General features: G+C 44.0%; 1 protein-coding gene across 4 annotated transcripts in view; it reads right to left on the bottom strand.

Annotated features, from left to right (window-relative positions):
* Positions 1-1803: 1803 nt before the first annotated feature.
* DNAJB6 (DnaJ heat shock protein family (Hsp40) member B6) overlaps positions 1804-19539 on the bottom strand; it is a 65664-nt gene continuing 47928 nt past the window's right edge. For 2 of the 4 annotated variants that reach the window (XM_050915874.1, XM_050915873.1), the window contains exon 9: positions 11293-11658. In XM_050915874.1, coding sequence (XP_050771831.1) covers positions 11345-11658 — 314 coding nt within the window. In that variant the 3' untranslated portion in view covers positions 11293-11344. Of the gene's footprint in view, positions 3408-11292; positions 11659-19539 lie in introns of those variants that run through there. The other 2 variants (XM_050915875.1, XM_050915872.1) reach the window with 2 other exon arrangements.

The raw sequence follows: 19539 nt of genomic DNA on the forward strand, positions 1-19539 counted from the left end.
CCTCTAGAAGTAGGATTTACCGGTCTGGAAGCTGCCCACGAAGGTGGGCAGCAGCACGGAGCAGAGACTGGGCAAAAAGTTGGAAAAATACATTTTTATCATTTTGACACCTACACGCTCTGAGATCATTTAATTAAGATCAAAGTCTTGCCAAACCTTAGTTCAAAGAGCAGACTGTGCACATCTCTAAAAGGTGTGGAAAAACAACTAAATTTAAACAGTTTTCATAGTGGCAGCTTCCAAGTGAGGAGCAGGAAACCTTATCTGTCGGTATTTTGTTTGTTTGTGATTGTGTCCTCCTATCTTAAGATAAAATTGTTTTCAATGTATCATTTTAATTATGCTGTTACTCAACTGTTCTCTACCCTAATAATTTCATTTTCTCATGGGATACATTTTGGGTCTCTGAGCCCAGGTATCTGCTCTGTAAAGAATCATTTTGCAATACATTTTATAAATCACGTCAGGTCTGTATTTAAACTAGCTCTGTTTCTGTCCTCAGCTTTTCCACAGAAGCGTTGTAGGATGGTCAGGAATCTTTTCCCAACTTTCACAATACATTTATTCACAGCCACTCTTGGGCCAGCATCATCTGTTATCAGTTGTTGTGTCTCACACCCACCTGCATTTTTCCTGCCCCAACGCATACTTTAAGTAACCGTGTCATCATGCAGCCTTCACCTTTGGCAGATGGATGCACTGGGATACAAGACCTCACATACGTGCCTGCTCATACATACGTGGCAGACGTGGCACCACGTCCAGGCTGTCCTGCAAGCAGCATAGGCACACGAGCACGGCGCTACACCCAGGCTGACAACTCTGCTTCACGGTGCGCAGTTCAGCAGTTACCCTTCAGTTAAAATCCAGACATAATCAGGCTGGGATCAGAAGGAAGGCATTAGGCTCAATGGCTATGGGCCCACATTTCTTAATTTCTGGGCAAGCTTGGGCAGATTCTAGGTAGTTGTAGGAAAGATTATGTCCATGGTTCCCTCCTCTGGGGACTCTGTGTTTCCCAGGAGTTTCTCCCCGCAGGAGGCACAGGGTGTAGGAGCACAGCTGCAAGCATGCCAGCACCTTTCCAATGGGATAAGGATGCCCTTGGTGAGACAGGCTTCCTAATTAATTTAGAGCCTACCTTCAGGTCTCCTAACTAATTAATGCTCTATCCTCCTCCTTCAAGCCTAACACAGGGACAAGAGTCAAGAAGATATTTATGTACCAAATCCCAGTCTGCTCTAACTCTTCAAGGCACATTCCTGATCCGGAGCCACTCTGTCCTATGACGTGAGGCTGCTCACAGCACGGGGACAGCCTGGGGGAGACCAGCCCTACGCTGGTGTCACCTCTCCCTTCCTCCTCCTCTCCTGCTTTTCCAAAGCATGCACCATTTTCCCAACAAATAAGGAGCACTAATAGCTTAAAACTGGCATGTGTACTGGGAGGGGGGCTTCTCCCAGAGTACGGAAAGGGTACTAAATGGGATGCAATTCAGTGTTGTGTATTATCCATGATGAACGTTCCTTGCATGGCTAATGTGCAAGCTCCGTTTGAGGTATATGCTCCTTACAGTGATGTTTCCAGCCAGAATGAACCCTCATTTTCCAGTATCAGCCATTTGACACAGGGACTGTATCGACTTGCTCATGGATTTAGCAAAAGGAATAACTTGGTATGCTTGTGGGCATTTTGTGGATGCGGACTCTCCCCCTTGTGCTTACAGTCTAAACTTTAATTGAAACTAAACATGAACGACTGATGCCAGCTGTAGTCTACAGTACAATGCAAGAGGACAAAGTATAAAGGAGAATTTTCTTTATTTTTAAATATTAGTAACACTGCACAAAACAAAAAAAGTGGTACTTAAGTGACAGAAAACCGGTACTCAGTCTTATTTCATATTAACCATAATTTAAATACCCTAACAAGAGTTCATGTATGGTTATATGTTTGCATAGGGTTACACTGGGTAATGTAAGCATTTGAAGCTAAACCGTTCAGATAGAGACACCAGAATTTGTTATATCAAACCATGCTAGAATGCAGACTTGATTTTTCTGTTTAGCTTCTTCCTTACACCATTATGTGCATTCCTGCATCTTTTAAATGTTAGGATGAGTGAGTTTCTTCAGGAACTGTGGACTTTCAATATTGCCAGGTTTAAGTCTGTTACATCAACAACGTATCGGCAAGAGGAAGACAAAAGAAACAAAATAAAGCCATAAGCTGCTAACTCCTATCTGGAGGTTAAAAAGAGGAGGCAACATACTGACGAGAAACATGCAGGTAAATGCTTAAGGCAACGGAAGGGCTCTGTACAAACTAAAGGTTAAGAGAAGCAATGTGTCATGCACATGAGACAAGTATGGGAAGCAAGGAAGTAATCTTGCCAGAAAATACATATTTCTTTTAAATTGAAGACATCTTTTCAAGCTAAAAAAAAAATTAGTCCTGCAATAAAACTGACGCAAAATGCTTTCATACATAAAGGTGTCAGTTCTTTGCAGAGACAACTTGATAAAATCTTATACGGATGCTGAAAAAATGTTTGGTGTCTAAAACCTACTCAGCAGAAACAAACAGCAGTTTTAAAGTAGCACTTAGATCATTTGTCTCTAGGTTCTGAAAATAAACTTAAAATAAGGAATGATTTCACTAAATGATTCATTGGGAGTCAACTATGCTTAAGGAAATCAGTAGGAGTGCTTACAGGAGACCATCATTACACTAAGTTTCTTAAAATCAGAGGATATAACTTCATGATACAATTTAAAATGAAGGAACATTTTAATAGCAGGGACAAACCTTTGCTGCCCAGCTTGGGAAAAAAACCCAACCATAAAAGTCACTTATTAAGCTTGCATAAACTACCCTATAACAGCTCATGTCTCAATCCCATTCCCAATGACATGAGTGAATAGGACTCTTGTTTCAACAGGCCTGATGTTGATGCCAGAGTGACCAAACAAACAGGCATTCGCATGACCCTTTATATTCTACAAGACAATTAAACAAACACTAGACTAGAGTCGTTTTAGTCCCAGGGAAGGAAGAGGTAAGAAATTCTGTAACACTTTCCAATCTTCAAACGTAACACACTTCTAACCAAGATCAGCCTCGTTCAAATTCCCTAACCTGACTGGCAAGAAAGCCACTCCGTGAAACTAAAAAGAATAACATAGTGCAATTTTAGTACAGTTTTAAACATGAGTCACTTCCTTGCTAGCGGTGTGAACAATCAAAAAATATACACAAAAGAGGTGTGCTCAAATGTAACATTGTCATTATTATAAAGGTATTGGCATAGCAGAGAAGTCCATTTTAGTAACTCCCTTTGGTTGACTTCTTCTTCTTCTGTTCCTCTCTCTGCTTCTGCTTCCTCCTCTTGCTGCCTTCTTTGTGTCCTGAGGAAACATGCCTTGTAAAACACTATTCACAGCATTCATGGACTTTTCCCTCTAGCAAAAGCACATGTTCTCTGAATGGTTTAAGGAATCTTAAAGAAAAGGTCTGGCTTTCTAATGTGGTTTTTAAAATTATCATTTCTACTATATCCCCAGTTCTACTATATCCCTTACATAGGATAGAAAGAAAACACTATCAATCTTTGAAGTCTGAAAAGATCTGGAGAACTTTCAAAAGACTTCAAAGCCATTCAGGAAAAGCTTCAAAATTAGAGCACATGCAAAACCAGAATAATTTTCAAAACGGAAGCAATAAATAAGACTTATACAGCAGGAGCTATTTAAGTACTGGCATTTCCTGCTCACAGTAGTCAAAGTTACCACAATATTTGCATTTCCATTGTAAGACTAAGGAATGCCGAGAATCCTGAGTAAATGAGAAGGTGCTCAGTGTTTACCAATATGCATTTTATATGCAGGTCATCAGCCTGCTCATGCTTAACTATGCACCATAGGTTATATTCTACTGCAGCTCCAATGGTGCGTGGAAGCATTAAGTTCAAGCAACAATTATTTGCTACAGGTTCAGTAGGCACAAGCTTCCAGCCATGTGATCATCATCCCAATGGTTTTTTTTCCCTCACAAAGATGCGTGAAAAACAGTTCTTGCTCTGCATCACGCCCTTTCCTCCAAACTCGCAGTAAAATGCAACTTGCTAGCAGACTTAGATGGACAGTGAACTGTGCAGAACCAACACCACATCTACCCAAGTGCACTTAAAAATCTAAACTCAAAGCTAGCAAACATTTCCCTCAGATAATCACCCTGTTATGTTTTGAGACAGCTGGAGGGGTCTTTTAGCTCAGCAGTGCTCTGCCACTGATAAATCAGCACAGTCCAGTGACCGGGGCCAGCATGGAGCGGAGGAGCCCCTGCAAGCCAGCTGAGAGGCAGGGCTGGGAGTCGGAAGAATGGCCCAGGAAGGGCACAGCTCTGCCTGTTTGGACATCTCTTTCTTTCCCCCATTCTGTCTGCAGGTAGGCAGAGATGACCCTGAGGAAGCCGTGTCACCATTGCACGTGGTTCTCCATCAGTTTAGCACCAATAGCAAAATTAAGATGGGAAAAGGAAGTGGCGGGAGGTCAGAGGAGTATGAAGCCACGCTGTGGCTGAAGTTTGCTCCTAATCAGAGCTCCTCCCAAGCACAATTAGGGTTGTGCCCACGGCAGAACTGCAGTTCTTCGGTTTAAGTTTAAGACTTGGGAGAACCACGAGATAGTCTTTGGGCTAAGATCACTTGAGACATTATCAAAAGCTTGTGCGAGAGGAAATACACTCCCTTGTAGCAAAGGGAAACTGTTCCTAGGTTATCATTCTAGCTCCCACGCTGTATCAACAGCGTGACTTAATCTTTTGCAATCATCTGAGTCAAGAAGCAGGATATTTATTTAGAAATTCTGCCATGAGCCATTAGCCTGCGCAAAGGTAGAGTGGAAACCAGTTTTATTGTTTAAGGAAGAGAAAAACTGGCAGTGCTTTGCAGAATTGCAGATGACGCTGTGTTTTCCCCGCACCCTGCCACCCTTCTGAGCTACAATCCTGTCCCCGGGGACACTGCATGAACGTCTCCTAACTTCAGTTAGGAGACGTTCATGGAACTCCATCCATGAAGTTTACTTCAATGTCAGCCCCTCAGTCACTTATACGTTGTCAAACATAGGATCCCTTGGCATTTAATTAACTGCTGTAAGGCACACATCCCAGAAGGGCTCAAGCATCTCTTTGCTTTCCCACAGAGGCCAATGGAGGCAGAAGAGACGTGCTGACTCTTGAGAATCAGTCATCCGAGGGGTGTTAGTCAAAGGATTCTCCCCTTTACTGGAGGGAAAAACAGCATCATATCGGCTGATCAGAACTAGTTCATGTAATAACTATGAAACATTAACACAGATATTTGAGAAAGGATCATTAAACCCTAACAGGTTATTAGCGTCATAATTTTCTCATTTTTCACTCTCAAAACACTGTCAGTATTTCTAAAAGGCTTCCACATCCAGGCATGATTGCATTTGATACCGTTATTTTATAATTTTTTTTTTTGCAACATTTTGTTCAAGTGTTTGAGACTTTGATAGCAATTCTAGCAACTCTTCCTTAAAAATACTGTGAGTCAATGTAAATTGTGACTTGAAATGAATGCCACATAATTCATTGCCTTATAAATGAAACAACTCAAATGTTAAAATAATGTGGTATGAAGATATTTAGGCATTTGACAACATGGTCTCCTACCAGCCTCCGGAATGATAAGGGTGAAAAGTGGAAATCTTTCAAGTGTTATCACTGACACACAGAAACAGATTGGCCAAAGTAGGAGATAACGCACAAATACAGCGTATTCCTCAAGAGAAAACTGCCAGGTCTTTTCTGTTTCGAGCCTGCTGTGATAAATAATTTCGCTCTCAACCATTTCCTTTTCTACCCCCACCGAAGAAGAAAGGATGGGTCAAACTTTGCCAGTCTGTTAGCTCCAGTGATGCTATGCTGGGTGATAACAGCCAAAAACCTGACCCAAACAAGTGAAGCAGCTCCTAGCAAAAATAAAAATTGCACACTGAAGATGTAACCCTTCAGTGCTTATTTCACTCAAATACTTCAAGCAGCACTAATTGAAAGCATATTTAGCTGCCTTGGTTACAAGACTAGCCCCAAAGTCACGAGAGAACAAAATCTGAATTAGAAAGCAGCAGTCCCATTACTATTTGATTAATTTGCAGTGAACCTGTGTCCTGGTGAGTCGCCAGCATCACGAAGCGGTCATAGAAATTTCCCATAGTTAGTGCCTGGCTGAACTGGCTTCAGCCAAACAGTTCTGGCCTTGGAGATGGGCTTTTCAGATTTCCACCTTTAGAAGTAATTGTTAGCCATCTAAACTCTAGAAATGCATTACACTAAGATAGTCTTAGGGAAGGGTGGAGGGAGATAGGTTGCTGAGAGCTTCCCCAAGCTTTGACATTTGGAAAACAGATTCACTCAAATGCAGATAGATATCAGCCTAACTTGGTATGTTCTTGCTTTTGTCAGCCGCCAGGAGCAGAGATGGATGAAGCAAGAATCTACACCATTTGGAATTACACCTGTTTTACAACCTGGATAATTCTTGTCTAAAACAAACAGCATCTGCTGACCCGCTCTTCCCATTTCATCTCCTTCTCTTCTACTTCCAGAACAACCATAAAGAGCACAGAAGCTATTCCAGCCTTCAAAAAGCTGCTGAAGGCTGAAACCAACTTCCAACAACGCTTAGTAGCAACTCCCTCAACCACTCAGCAAGACCAAAACAAACTAGGAAGCCTCTCTGCTGCATCCCAGATTGACTTTCCTTCTGGCTTTCTACTTCTTTGCCATCTGTACCTCCCAAAGACACAGGTTTGTTCAGTCACTGACTATGAAACTCATCACATTCTTCAGTGGCCACTGCAAGGGAGGTGTGCACATCAAACGCTCAATCCAAAGGGACAAGTGTCCAGGGAAAAACACTCCTACCCAACCCATTTGTGGTGTCCTACTTCTTCGTGCCCTGCCTGACATCTGCCTGCTCTACCAGGATGCAGAGAGCAGCCATGGGTCTGCTCCACCTTCCTTCTGCCAGCACAAGAGAGCGTAGGAGTCAGCAGAAGGAAACAAGGTGTTCAGTCACGTCCAACAATTAACATGCAGCATTGCTGCTTCTTGACACATATCAGTCAGTAATAAAGGCCATGGCCTGATTTTTATAGAAGATCTCCTGCAAAGGTGAAGACTTTGGAGGAGCCTCCTTCCACTTCCAGGCTCTGAAGCACTGAAGTTGGGGGTGGGAGGGATTCATGCTTTCTGCTCAAGTCCCAGAGAAAATGGTTTTCAAGATCTACTAACTTTTTGCTAAGATTGCGGCCATTCTTTTGCCCACCTTAAAACCAGGAAAGCAGCCATGGCTCCAACACGCACACAGAGCTTTAACAGGGCAGCAGGTCGCATGCACGTTGGGTTCAGTAGTGCACTTTCTAATTTTCTGCTCTTTGAAATATCTCTCTAATCAAAACAATAAATTACTATTTCAAAGGTAGCTAGCTTACTTCTGAGTTGCAGCCACCATCTGTTGTTTTAGGCTGACCACACTTGCATATGCCATTATAAAAATTCACCCCAGATCACAGCTTCAGTAAAATTTCATGTGTGTGACTCAATTTACAATTGCAGCTTTACACTACACTTTCACATTCCCTCCTTTCAGCCCCAGCCACTGCCCAACACACACCACAATCTGACCTACTAATTCTCTCACCGCATCCACAGCTCCTGCCCATGCCACAGAGCATCGCGGAGAGAGAACCCGCCTTTACGTAAAGACCTGAGGTGACAAAACATCCCACCCCATCTAGGTATGCCGCTCCATTATTTAATTATCCACACTGTTAAATTCAAGGGGCGAGTTCTCCAGTTTCACTGGCCAACCCAGTGATGTAATTCCAACTTTGATGTTTTAGGGGACCGAAAAGCTTTAGCAACTTACTGGGGCCTTCCTTCATGCTTGCTCACCGTACTATTTTCATTACCAATTCTGCCTAGAATTGCTACAAGAACATACCAAGCCAGATACAACCTGCTTGCCTGCTATTAATTAAGGTAATACTATTACTGAATAGAGGCCAAGGTTTTACTCCCACATGGCAAGCAAAAGCTTGCAAGGCTATGCAGCCTTGGAAGCCCTTCCATGTGCAACCCAGCCACCTTCTATGGGAAGCAAACGGGTAACAGGATGCTCTTGTACTAGCAGCCAAAAAACCATGCGTGAAGGCAGCTCTGGCTAAGCCAGGGAGCAACCAGCCAGCCTCCAAATCCACCAGCCAATCTTCCCACCCTCTGCCCGCAGAAGAGGACGGCTGTTGCCCCATCCCACTGGCACGCAGTTACAGCCAGGGGATGCGGAGCAAAGGGAGAGTGAACTCCCTCCCATCTCCGCACATCCAGCATTCCTTGTGTATTAGATTTCCACAGAAAACAGTGGCTTTGCTTTCCTTTCTCTTTCCATTACATGCCCAAATAGAAGTATGTGAGGGTATTATAAAGTAATTAGTTTGGATAACCAAGCATATCGATCTCACTAGTTAGTAAAGTGTAATTCAGGAAACTGTACATTGGTAGAAAGAATGGACACTGCATTAAAGATGAAATAAAGTACAAACAGCTCAACTTTCCAGCAGAGGAATCCATGCCAGGAAAGGATCAAGATTAGTTAAGCTAGTTCTTTTAAAGTGGTTTCCTCTTCAGGGATGAAAATGCGGCAAAAATGAATTATTAATGTTGTAAGTTTTAGGTTAATGCAAGCTATTTCGTTCAAAAGGAAGAGCAAACCTTGCAATATTATCTTCCGTATCATGATCTTTCGTATCATGTGTTTTTCAGTATTTTAACAATTAAACATTTCAACCATTATTGCTAGATAAAGGTCAAAATTCTCAAATCCAGAGGAGTAGTTTTTTTAGGGGCAGTTACCACTACCTCTACCATTAATGGCTGCAACCCCCAGGTCTCTGCTGGCATTAATGTCACTTTGACACAGCTTGGATACCACCAGTCAGCCATACATCATAGAATCAGGGAGCACATTACTTGCAGTATCTGAATTCTTATTAAAAAATTACTTGTTTGGAGCTAGAGAACTGTTTGAGCTATGCAGTGACTTCAGAGCACAAGAGGTGAAGTTTTATTCTAAAAGGCCATTACTAAACCAGGAACAGTATGAAACCCAGAGCAATTTCTACTAAAACGCAAAGTGTCAATGTTAGATGGAGAATCAAATTAAACTCTAATTTTTTTATTAAATACCCACTGTAATGACTGGAAATCCTGACTAAGGAGAGGATTCATCTCACCTCTGGATATCGGTTGCCAGTCTAAACGAGTTGGCCAGCCTTTCTCCTTGGGCGCTAGAGAGAGAGGGCCACTTCCAGAGGGATTCCCACCACGTAGTCAAGATGAAACTTATCCCCTTTTCCTTCATTTAAATTTGCTACAGACTGACAAATTAAAACTCAAACATTCCCACTCTTCGAGCTGGGAAAAAAAAACCAAACCATTTCACTGCAGGTGAATCATTACCAACTGAGGATTTGCTTGAGGTGCTCTAACTGGGACAACGTCTAAAACTGCCGTGCAGTCTCGCTGCCAAGGGCCACACGCCAGCGGTGGCAAAACCGCCTGATTCAAGGTGGAACAGCGCCCGGTTTGAGGCCATTGAACTTAACTATTTCCCACTGAATCGAGTGGGCTGGGGACCAAGGCAGAAGAAGATGCTATTCTTTCCCACCGCTGGCCCGTGCAGGCACGGCAGCTGTTGCAGTGATCAACGAGAAGCCAAGCGGGAGCAAGTGGTCTATATAATTACAGAGCTGCGCCGGTGAAGCCTGCTTGCTGGGCAAGGCAGTCGGCAGAGGTGAACACCCATGAAGGAGAATGGCGTTTCTGGCCAGGGCTCGTGCACAAACTTCCCAGGGAGGGATTAAGACACTCACGTAGGTTTTTATGACTGACTCGACCAGTCCTTCAGCAGCCCTGTCCGTCAGAGGAACAGCAGGCAAAATATTTAAAGCAACAGTAAAATCTTAGTCTTACTGCAGTCAAGTTTTCACCCTGAATCTTTTATGGCAACTCACAACCTACTGGTAGAAGAGAGGATTTTGTGATTGCACAAATACTTCTGGAAATTCATTTTAATTGCAAACTTGTGCGTCTTGGAGCATAGATTCACAGCAAAAAGTCCTAAGCAATCTTAAAAATTGCTCCAAAAATTGCAAGAAGCATGTCAAACTCAGATGCTCTTTGGAAACCATTACAAAGTATTGTTATGATTGCAGAGAACCTCAAGTCTCCAAATGCAGAGCCAAGGTTTTGTTTTGCTGCCTACAGACACAGGAGACAAAACCTGTAACCCTTGTGTGGGAGATTTCAGGACATCAGCCCAGAGGTTACATTCAGGCTTCTGTAGAGAAGTTTTCAACTTGTTTTTGTTTTTGTTTTGTTTTTTAAAAAGAAAAGATTCAACTTAGCCATCCCTAAAGAGAAAACACTTCCAGCAACTGATCCAGAAGACATTTATCTGAATGTTTCTGTTTTTTCAAGCTGTCATCCCACATGATATCTTTAGGTCTTCCATACAGAAGACAGTGTTAGATTTAAAGGCTCATAAATGCAGCAGAAGTTGGTACAGCACTGGGAGTACGTGGGTGCATGTTTTGGGGTACAGTGCATGTTTTTCATGTGCTGTGTTTACCCTGAGGAGCTTCATATGCTCACACTTCCCAGCACTTCACCTAATTCAGCACTACTGAGAAGGGCCCTTGGTTTGGGCACCCAAGTAGAAAGGCATCTTCATGTTTCAGAAAAACCTGTCCTGGCAGTCCTGAATGATCTTTGACCACAGGTTCAAATTAAATCAAGTAGTTATGAGGACTTTGTTGTCCAAGATAGCCTCTGGACTATATTGCCGAAACATTACAGACAGGAAATATATCAAAGGACTAATTATTTCCAAAAATAACTGGGACAATCGCCATGCTTCCACGTTCACCTGAACAGTCTCAGCCTTCTCTATTAGGATTTAGATGCCTAAAATTGCAGCTTCCAGAAATAATATCAAGTTGCTGAACTTCTCCTTCAACAAAGAATCCAAGCACAATTTAAGTAAATGAATGTGCAAAGTATTGTGATTAGTTAATCTCTAAAAGGCCTTCACTTTTAAGAACAAAGAGCACAGGCACTTCAGCAGCATAACAATATTTGCCCTGGATCCTTGAATATCCCAGGGCGTTTGTGAATCTAGACTAAATTGAAGAGCAGAGCTAACGCAGGATGAAGGCACACAAGCTGCCGTTTATTATCTACTGGGGAGCTAACATTAAGTCAACACACAGCAACAACCTCTTGCTTGGCTTTTTGCTTTTGGCTTTTGACTAGCTGATGGATCCTTTTCTGCGCATTTCTCATCAACATGCTTGTGCACACCTGATAAATAAAAAGGGGTCTCCAAGCTGCTTGTAACCCGGCTTCTATCTTGTTCTTCCACCTCATCGCTATTATAATGATAGGCATATTTGGGGGAACTGGCAGGCTTGTGAGACTTCAGCAGGCGAGGGTTGGTCGGCTGGAAAGGCAGGGCTTGTTGTCCTCTCCGTCTGCACTCCTCAGCAAAGGCTTCTTCATCTGCCTCACCTGAAAAAGCAAAGAGTGCAAGAAAAGTGAGCTGCACCCAAAATGCTTAAGTTTAGCCTGAAAAAAAAATCAAAACTGGGCTGGAAATTGGGTGTCACAGAACTACTGCCTTGGCTGCAGTTAGCTCACAGATAGTCCTGTCTATCTGCCGATCAGGGAGTGTCCGGAGCAGAAAGCTCCATCAATGGCCTCTCACCACACTGAAGCCACTCAAAAAAGTCAGCTAGATAGGACAGCTCTGGGGCCACTGTTTCCTTTTTCCCCAAAAGGCAGGGTGAGCAAGCTCAGCACGTGGCCCTGGACAATAGTTCTGTCCTATGCGGAGCATGTCATCTCATCCCGCCTCACCCGGACTGTCTGCCTAGGAAAGGTTGGCCCTGCTCAAGGAAAAGCTATAGGGAAAGGAGGAAGAAATACCCAAGCTGGCTACAGGGATGGTGGGAGAAAAACAAAGCCAACGTGGGTTCAGAGGGGCTGGATGTTGGACATCCACAGCTGGAAGGATGGTAGAGAAGTGTGAAGGATCACATGAAGGTGGGAAATCGGGTTGAAGATGTAAGAGGTAAGCACAGTCCAGGGGGCAAGGCAGGCACGCACAGCAAAGGCAAATGAACGCAATGGAAATAAAAACCCAATGTTGGCAAAAATTAATATGAAAGATGAGGTACTCCAGTCATACTCATGCTGTTTTGCAGATGACACTTTCCTTTGCTGCAGAAACTGTAACAGTACCAATGCTGCAAAGTAGAGAAATCTGCTACCGTAACACAAAAAAACCCCAGCAAAACCACACATCGAAAAGCAAACAGTAAGATAACAAATAAAAAAGCAAACCAAAGACATTCAACAGGGAAAAATAAAAAAAAAAAGTGAGAAGAAAGGTGTGTATCACATTTGTCTCTTAAAGGCTTTTTAAAGTTTCATTAATTCAATTACTTAAGTACTTTTAATAGAGCTGATGGAATACGGCGTCATTTTATTTGCATCAAAAGTGGTGTGTCACATTGTGGAAGTTTTTCCTGGGATGTGCCCGGCATCAGCTGCTTAGGGAGGGGTGTGTGCTCTCAGCTAATGCGTGTGCTCTTAGTTCATGGCTGGAAAATGCTTTGAAGATGGAAAAAGCACCACGTATGCAGTAAGGAACAAAAGCAGTAATACCCACTTCGTTGTGTGCGCCAAACCAGTGACACTTTCAAACAAAACAGGTTGCATTGTCTTTACCTTGTAATCGTGCATGGGGAGATGCTTCTGAGGGCATGAGGAAAAGGAGGCAAGGTATGTTTAAAAAGTCATTTCACAGTGCAATGTGGCACCCAAGGCCTCGCAGGAGGAGAGGACTCCAAGACGTGCCTCACACCGCCTCGCCATGCATTTGAGCATCTGATGTGCACGGATATTATGCAGAGGCTCCTTTTTCCTGGGTGATTAAATGCCCATTCCCCCCTCCCCAAGGCTCACGCTTTTTTTACCCTGGAGTCTCCTGCACTTCCGAAGGCACAAGCAAACAAGACAAAACCACAAGTGATGGTAACACCAAGGATTTCCGCATTTAGACACTGCCTGCATCACACCAACGTAAAACTCGGGGTGCGCGGCTCTCCTTGCAGTAGGAGCGGGCTGGCAGGACGGCTTTTTTCCCCTCGCATGGGGCACAGAGCTTCAGCTACAAGAGGCGGTGGGCAAGGAAAAGCTCAGAAAACGCCAGATGCAGAATTGCCGGCATTTCCCATAAGAGGCTATGGGATTTTACACACTATACAAAGAGCACTGAAGCATATATCAGTCTGATGATACCAGGTCTATGAAGATGAAGCCTATAAAGTGTCTGGAGTAAGAAAAAAAAGCATAGGAAACCCACGTACACCAGTTGCACATATAAAAACCAGTCAAGAGAGTTCACTTCCTAACAAATTATAGTGCACCAGAAATGGGAGATCCCTCCCCTCCCATGGAAACACAAACTGCATGGCTTGCTTTTTGGTGTGCAAAGTCTTGCCTGATGCATGCTTAAAATTTATATTGGCAAGCAGATGCAGGAATGACAAATGTGCTGAGGCCGTTCTCAAAGCTCTGTGTGTGTGCATCGCAGAGACACCCCGATCAGACACACTAACACTTAACGCAATTAAGATGCTCTACACCCCCCCAATAAATAACTCATAACTACGCTAGAGATCAATCTCAACACCTTTAGTCCAATTCAGGTGGTGTGAAAGGCACGGTTTAACACTGCAAGAATTCAAAATAATCTTGCTCCTCCTGGTGATGTACCCACAGCATCATTGCGTGCCGGCCCTCTTGCACCCTCACGTCTCCTTGATCTGCTGCTTGCAGTGAGCGCTCCCGCAGAGCTCCTCTGCTCTGGGAGCTGAGCTGTGCCACCAGCCCCACAATGCTGAGCACCTAATGAAGTCACAGCAGGATCTTCCAGCAAGCACTCACTGCTCAAGTCCAACTTAAAATAAAATATAAAAACGCGAAAGACATTCCATACTCCAAACTTTCCAGTTAAATCAACTGCTATCTAGAGAAGAGGCAGGAGAGCTTGTCCTGCTCTTTCAAATCCCATGACAGCTGCTCTCCAGAGCAGGTTTTAGCCTTCAGCTCCTGACGGTATGAGCACTGCCTCTGACTCTGGAAAATGATGTACCTGCCTGTTACACACCTCCTGTGAGTTTTGGGACAAGTCCTTACAACTATGCCACTTTTAGTCTATGAAAAGTCACGATAGGCCTTCTCGAAGGCTTTGCCTGGAGTGTCCTCCACCTGCAGCACTTCTGCAAATGGCCCAGAGCAAGGGCTGTCCCATCCTCCAGCAGCGTTCATAGTTCAGTTGCTCCATGAAAGATGATACACCAAGAAAAAAAAAAAAAACAAAAAACCACACAGACAATTCCTGTAATGCATATTTCTCTTTCCTTCAAAAATGATCCAAAACTAACCCCCAAAGCTGGGCCTTGCACTGCACCATCACATCGGCTGAAGGTGCTGCACCAGCCCAACGAACCCAGGAGAGCCCTGGCTGTGCTTGGTGCTGCTGGCACGCTGCCTGCCTGCTGCCTGCTCTGCCAGCACCAGTCTGAGACGCAGGACCGGGCTGCTCCTGCTTGGGGTTTGTCTGTGCAACGCAGCTGCGGCTGAAGCGCAAGGAAAGGGCACGTCGCTGAGGGTGGGAATCAGCATGAAACACTTAGAGACCATCCGCTGATACACAAATGGTGAAGGGGCTGTTTGCAAACTTGTTCAAACCCACTGTCTGCCCCAAAAGAGGCGGCAATCTATGCTAAAACCTAGAGCCCAACTCCTCAGTATTGAACTCAGGGAACCAGCATCCCTTTGGAAGTTTATTAAACCTTTCCTTGTAAGCTCCCTAACTTTCTGTCATCAAGGATTTGTAATTAGCATTTTTGCTAAGCTGAGCTGACCTGTGTTATACTGCAAGAAAATTGCCTCTCAAGCTGCCAGCAGCATTATTCTTCTGTTTGGGGTACGCTGTGAAAGCATCGGCACACCAGAGGGGCTGCGTCTGCATGCCCCAAAATATAATACAGTGGCAACTGAAGTCAAATACTTTATTAACTTTGATTAGTCTACAAAGTTAGCCAGTTTTCCTCCAGAAGAATAATTTGTGCTTCCTATTTCTGGGCTGCCCGTGCCTGCCCCGATCTGTCCTTTGCCCCATGGCAGAGCCCTGGGGGGATGCAGAGCTGCTCCCCACCACTATGCAGGCAGCACATTTAGCAGCTAAATCATAGAATCATAGAATAGTTTGGGCTGGAAGGGACCTTTAAAGGTCATCTAGTCCAACCCCCCTGCAGTGAGCAGGGACATCTTCAACTAGATCAGGTTGCTCAGAGCCCCATCCAACCCGACCTTGAATGTTTCCAGGGATGGGGCATCTACCACCTCTCTGGGCAACCTGTTCCAGTGTTTCACCACCTTCATTGTAAAAAATTTCTTCCTTATATCTAGTCTAAATCTACCCTCTTTTAGTTTAAAATCATTACCCCTTGTCCTATCACAACAGGCCCTATTAAACAGTCTGTCCTCATCTTTCTTATAAGCCCCCTTTAAGTATTGAAAGGATTAAATCCATCTCGATCACCCAACAGAGTCATTCAGCTTTCCATCTCCCCCTGAAGTAAAGACAAATTTTAGTTCAACAAATAGACCCCCCAAAATGGTCCAAAATTTTTCCCCTTTCCGAGTTGCAGGAGAGCAGGATGACACCACAGATTGGTTAAATGCCGTAACATCATGTCAGCTGAGATTCAAATATTGAATTATCTACAGTGCTGTGCACGGTATGAGCCTCCAAATCTTTGATCATCTATCTTTAATACACCTTGCAAAGCAAAACTAAAGTGTCATTTGCATCAACTATTTTCTCTTGTTCTACATATTTAAACATATTTTAAACATTCGAGCCAGACTCTGAATAAAGCTAGCTGTACCAATGGCAAATACGAGACTTGAAAAGAATTTACTCCGGGAAAGGTCAGCCACACAGGGCATCACCACCAAAAAGTGCTTAAACATTGCTGGAGCTTTGTCAGCAGTGATGTTTGTCCTGGAAACGGCTTTTAGGAAGACTAGTTGTATGGAGGGGGGGTCCATAGCCGAGTTCGGAGCTGGAACATCCACTTGAGAAGCAACTTTCAGGGCGCTCCTGCTTTAAACAGCCCTCGGTTTCCCCCACAGCTCCTTCTTGCCACCTCCCGTGCCTCCAAGCCAGCACACCCACGTAAGAGCCTGGGCAGCCGCGCCGTGAACCCAAGCAGGGGACTGACCCGGGTTAAAAATAACACTCTTTTTGCAAGCTTATTTTTAACCCAGCTCAGTGCCTGGATCCAGCTCATCGTGCAGCCGGCCCAGCTGGGGCAGGGAAGGGGGCAATTATCAAGGGCTGCTGGAATCAGCATCCAGATTACAGTGTTAAGCAAAAGGTCTTATTCTACTAATGCAAATAATAATTAAAAACCTTGCAGTTATTTCACTTGCAAAACCAGTTTGGAGAAGTTACATTTCTAAGGGTTAATTCTGAAAATGAGGGATTCAGCATTACTAGTAACATTCACAAACAATAATTAAAGTTTGTTTTTCTGGCGCACCAGGTTCTCCCAAATGAGAAGCAGCTTCTGGGGAAAAAGACATCAAACACGAGCTGTAGCATCCTAAAAAGCTGCATTAGGACCAAAACCTGCCTCCTGCTCCACGCAATAATGTAAGACCCTTGGGCTGAAAAAGAGTTTCTCATAGCAAAGTGCTGCTGTATGAAAGGGGAAAATATGGATCCTTTAACCTGTAATTAACCAGTAGAGGGCAATATTGCCTATCGTGAGGGGCAACGTTATCAGAAAAGTCACTGCCAACTCGTATTTTTTCAGTAATGCATCGATTTTGTATGTCTAAGGCAAACCACGAGCACAATTCTTGGACTAGGCAGGTGCTTTGGGGGAGCCACCAGCTACACCAAGGGGTCCACGTGTGCTCCTGGTAAATGAAGATACAACACAGGAATAAAAACACTAAGGCAGAGGATATTCCAGGTGAGGTGGGACGGGTAAGTCACGGAGCACTTCACGCAAAAGCAGCCCTGCACGAGCTAGCATTATTATTTTGCGTTACACTTAAGTAACATCTGCGTATGTCCTGGAATTGAACTGAAATCCTACCAGGAATCAGCAGTAATTAATGACAAGATAGTAATTAACAGAAACATGCCGAACAAACCAGGGTAAACATCCTGAGGATATCGAACCACTCATTTACATTTACCATGTCACTTCCCGCGCAAGAGGAAGCAGAGCCTTCGTGGTTCGCACACAGCAACCCTACTGCTTGCATGCTGTTTTCTTACACACCTAACCAAGGGGAAAAAAAAAAAAAAATATATATATAACCAGGATTTTCCCCTGTATTAAGAAACAAAAAGTAGGCGCACCGGTTTGCTCAGTCCAAAGGAAGACTTCCCTGAGGCCGCAAACACCACACAGCCCTTCCTGTAACCAGCATCAGAAGATGCAACTGGTGAGGGATGCCTGGCTTTATCTAATGACACAAGATGGCTCTGAGCTAAAGCTCCAGCGAGCTGGTTGTGCAAGGACAGCTTGCAGGAAACTTACTCCATTCAAATCTTTCTTGAATGATGGCCAGCAAAGTGTCTTTCTAATACTTTAAGACTTTAAAGTTAAGAGGCGGTGTATTTTCTGAAGCTCAGAGCAGCACACTGTATTGCTGCTTCTAGAAAAGATGCAACTGGAAGTCTGATGTTAGTCTGAGCTGCTACCGATGCTGACAGACAACAAAACAAGAGTGCAAAAGAAAAAAGCTTTGCTTGACTTTTTTCCCCCTCCTATTACAAGGGCTTGGAATTTACCCTGCACCTACGGAAGGTACTGGAGTTTCTGATGACTCAACTATATCCGCCGCCGCTGCTGGGGAGAGCTGAGCTGCAACTGAAGGAGCAACCCAAAGAGAAAGAAAAAAAAAAAATCCCCATTTAAATACACTTATCTGAAGTCGATAGCACTACCGTCTTTGTAATCTGTTGATAAGATTTTGGTACTGATAAACATTTCTGCTGTTACAGCAGCTCAGGTGTTACTATTTACCTTAGCAGAAGATACCAGGGTTCTTCTGAGACTCAAGTCTGAGATTTGCTGGGAAGTCTCATACTTTAGAGGAGCCCGTTGGAGCCGAGAACTTATTTAATGGAAATGACCCATCTACAGGCCTGGATTACCCTGGGCTGAAAAATTCCTGGAGATTAACTGGTTCTTTTGTTTCTTCTCTTAAAAGCTCCGTATCTAATATATTATAGCACAGAGAAAACATCAGGAGACCAAGTAACTCTACTAAAACACAGAAGAAGTGGTCTAAATCCGGGGACCAAACTTGAAAGTTGTTTTCAGAAAGTTGCCAAATTATCACAGTTTCTTTTAATTTCTGTTGGGAGTGAGGGATGCTCATTATAAGATACCAAGCCCAGGGTATTTTCCAAAACCGCATGTGCACACACACACCCCCACCCCTCCTGAAATTGTAGGCAACACACTCAGCCAAGAAAATACTCCCTCACCATTACTGGAGGCTATGTTGAGCAAGTTCTTCTGATTAATTGTTCCTAAACTTGTTTCTAAATGCCAGGAAACACTAATACTGCGACGCTTAACAGCAGGAGTTATAAAACCCACTTTCAGCCTGTGCTCTCTCGAGTTTGTCAGACTTGACAGAAACTGAAATTTGCATCAAGTCCTCTTTGGAAAATGCTGCTGTCTGAGTTTGATGGTGACAGCCTTTAAAAAATCTCTCTCTTGCTATTTGATGTGATGCTTATGAGAAAAAGCAGCCATTTTAAAATGTACTGATAAAAAAAATGCAAGTAGTCTCGAAAACCGAAAGAGCTTGAAATCACTCAGAAACTATCTGGGGAATGCCGGAGCAGCTGCCCCATCTGCACCATCGCTTCTAGGGGCAGAGCTTTTGTAAACCATAAACGGAGTTTATTTCAACACTGAAGTTTATCAGCTAAAGCACAGGATGAGGGACGATGTTTTGAGTCGTCTCACACAAATCAGTGGCTTTCACCAATTATTAGCAATCGCTTTTCTTCCGGAGCAATTGCACGTCCAGCAGTGCTACTGGGAGCACAAGGAGCTTCAGGGTTTCCTCTGGTGCAGCAAACTGACATCTGTCTGAGACATCCCTCCTGCAAAACGCTAGGAAATATTTAGCCAAAGTGGTGCCCGGAGTGCTCAGTTGGTTGGAAACTAAAGATGTTGTCAGTTCTCAATCCGCGCCCTCTGCAGAAACCTGCTGCCATGTCCCCCCTCCTCCTCTCCCCATCTCACACCCGGCGCTGGCTCCCACTGCACAGCG

Source organism: Gymnogyps californianus, chromosome 2 (genome assembly GCF_018139145.2).
Source record: "Gymnogyps californianus isolate 813 chromosome 2, ASM1813914v2, whole genome shotgun sequence".
Lineage (NCBI taxonomy): Eukaryota > Metazoa > Chordata > Aves > Accipitriformes > Cathartidae > Gymnogyps > Gymnogyps californianus.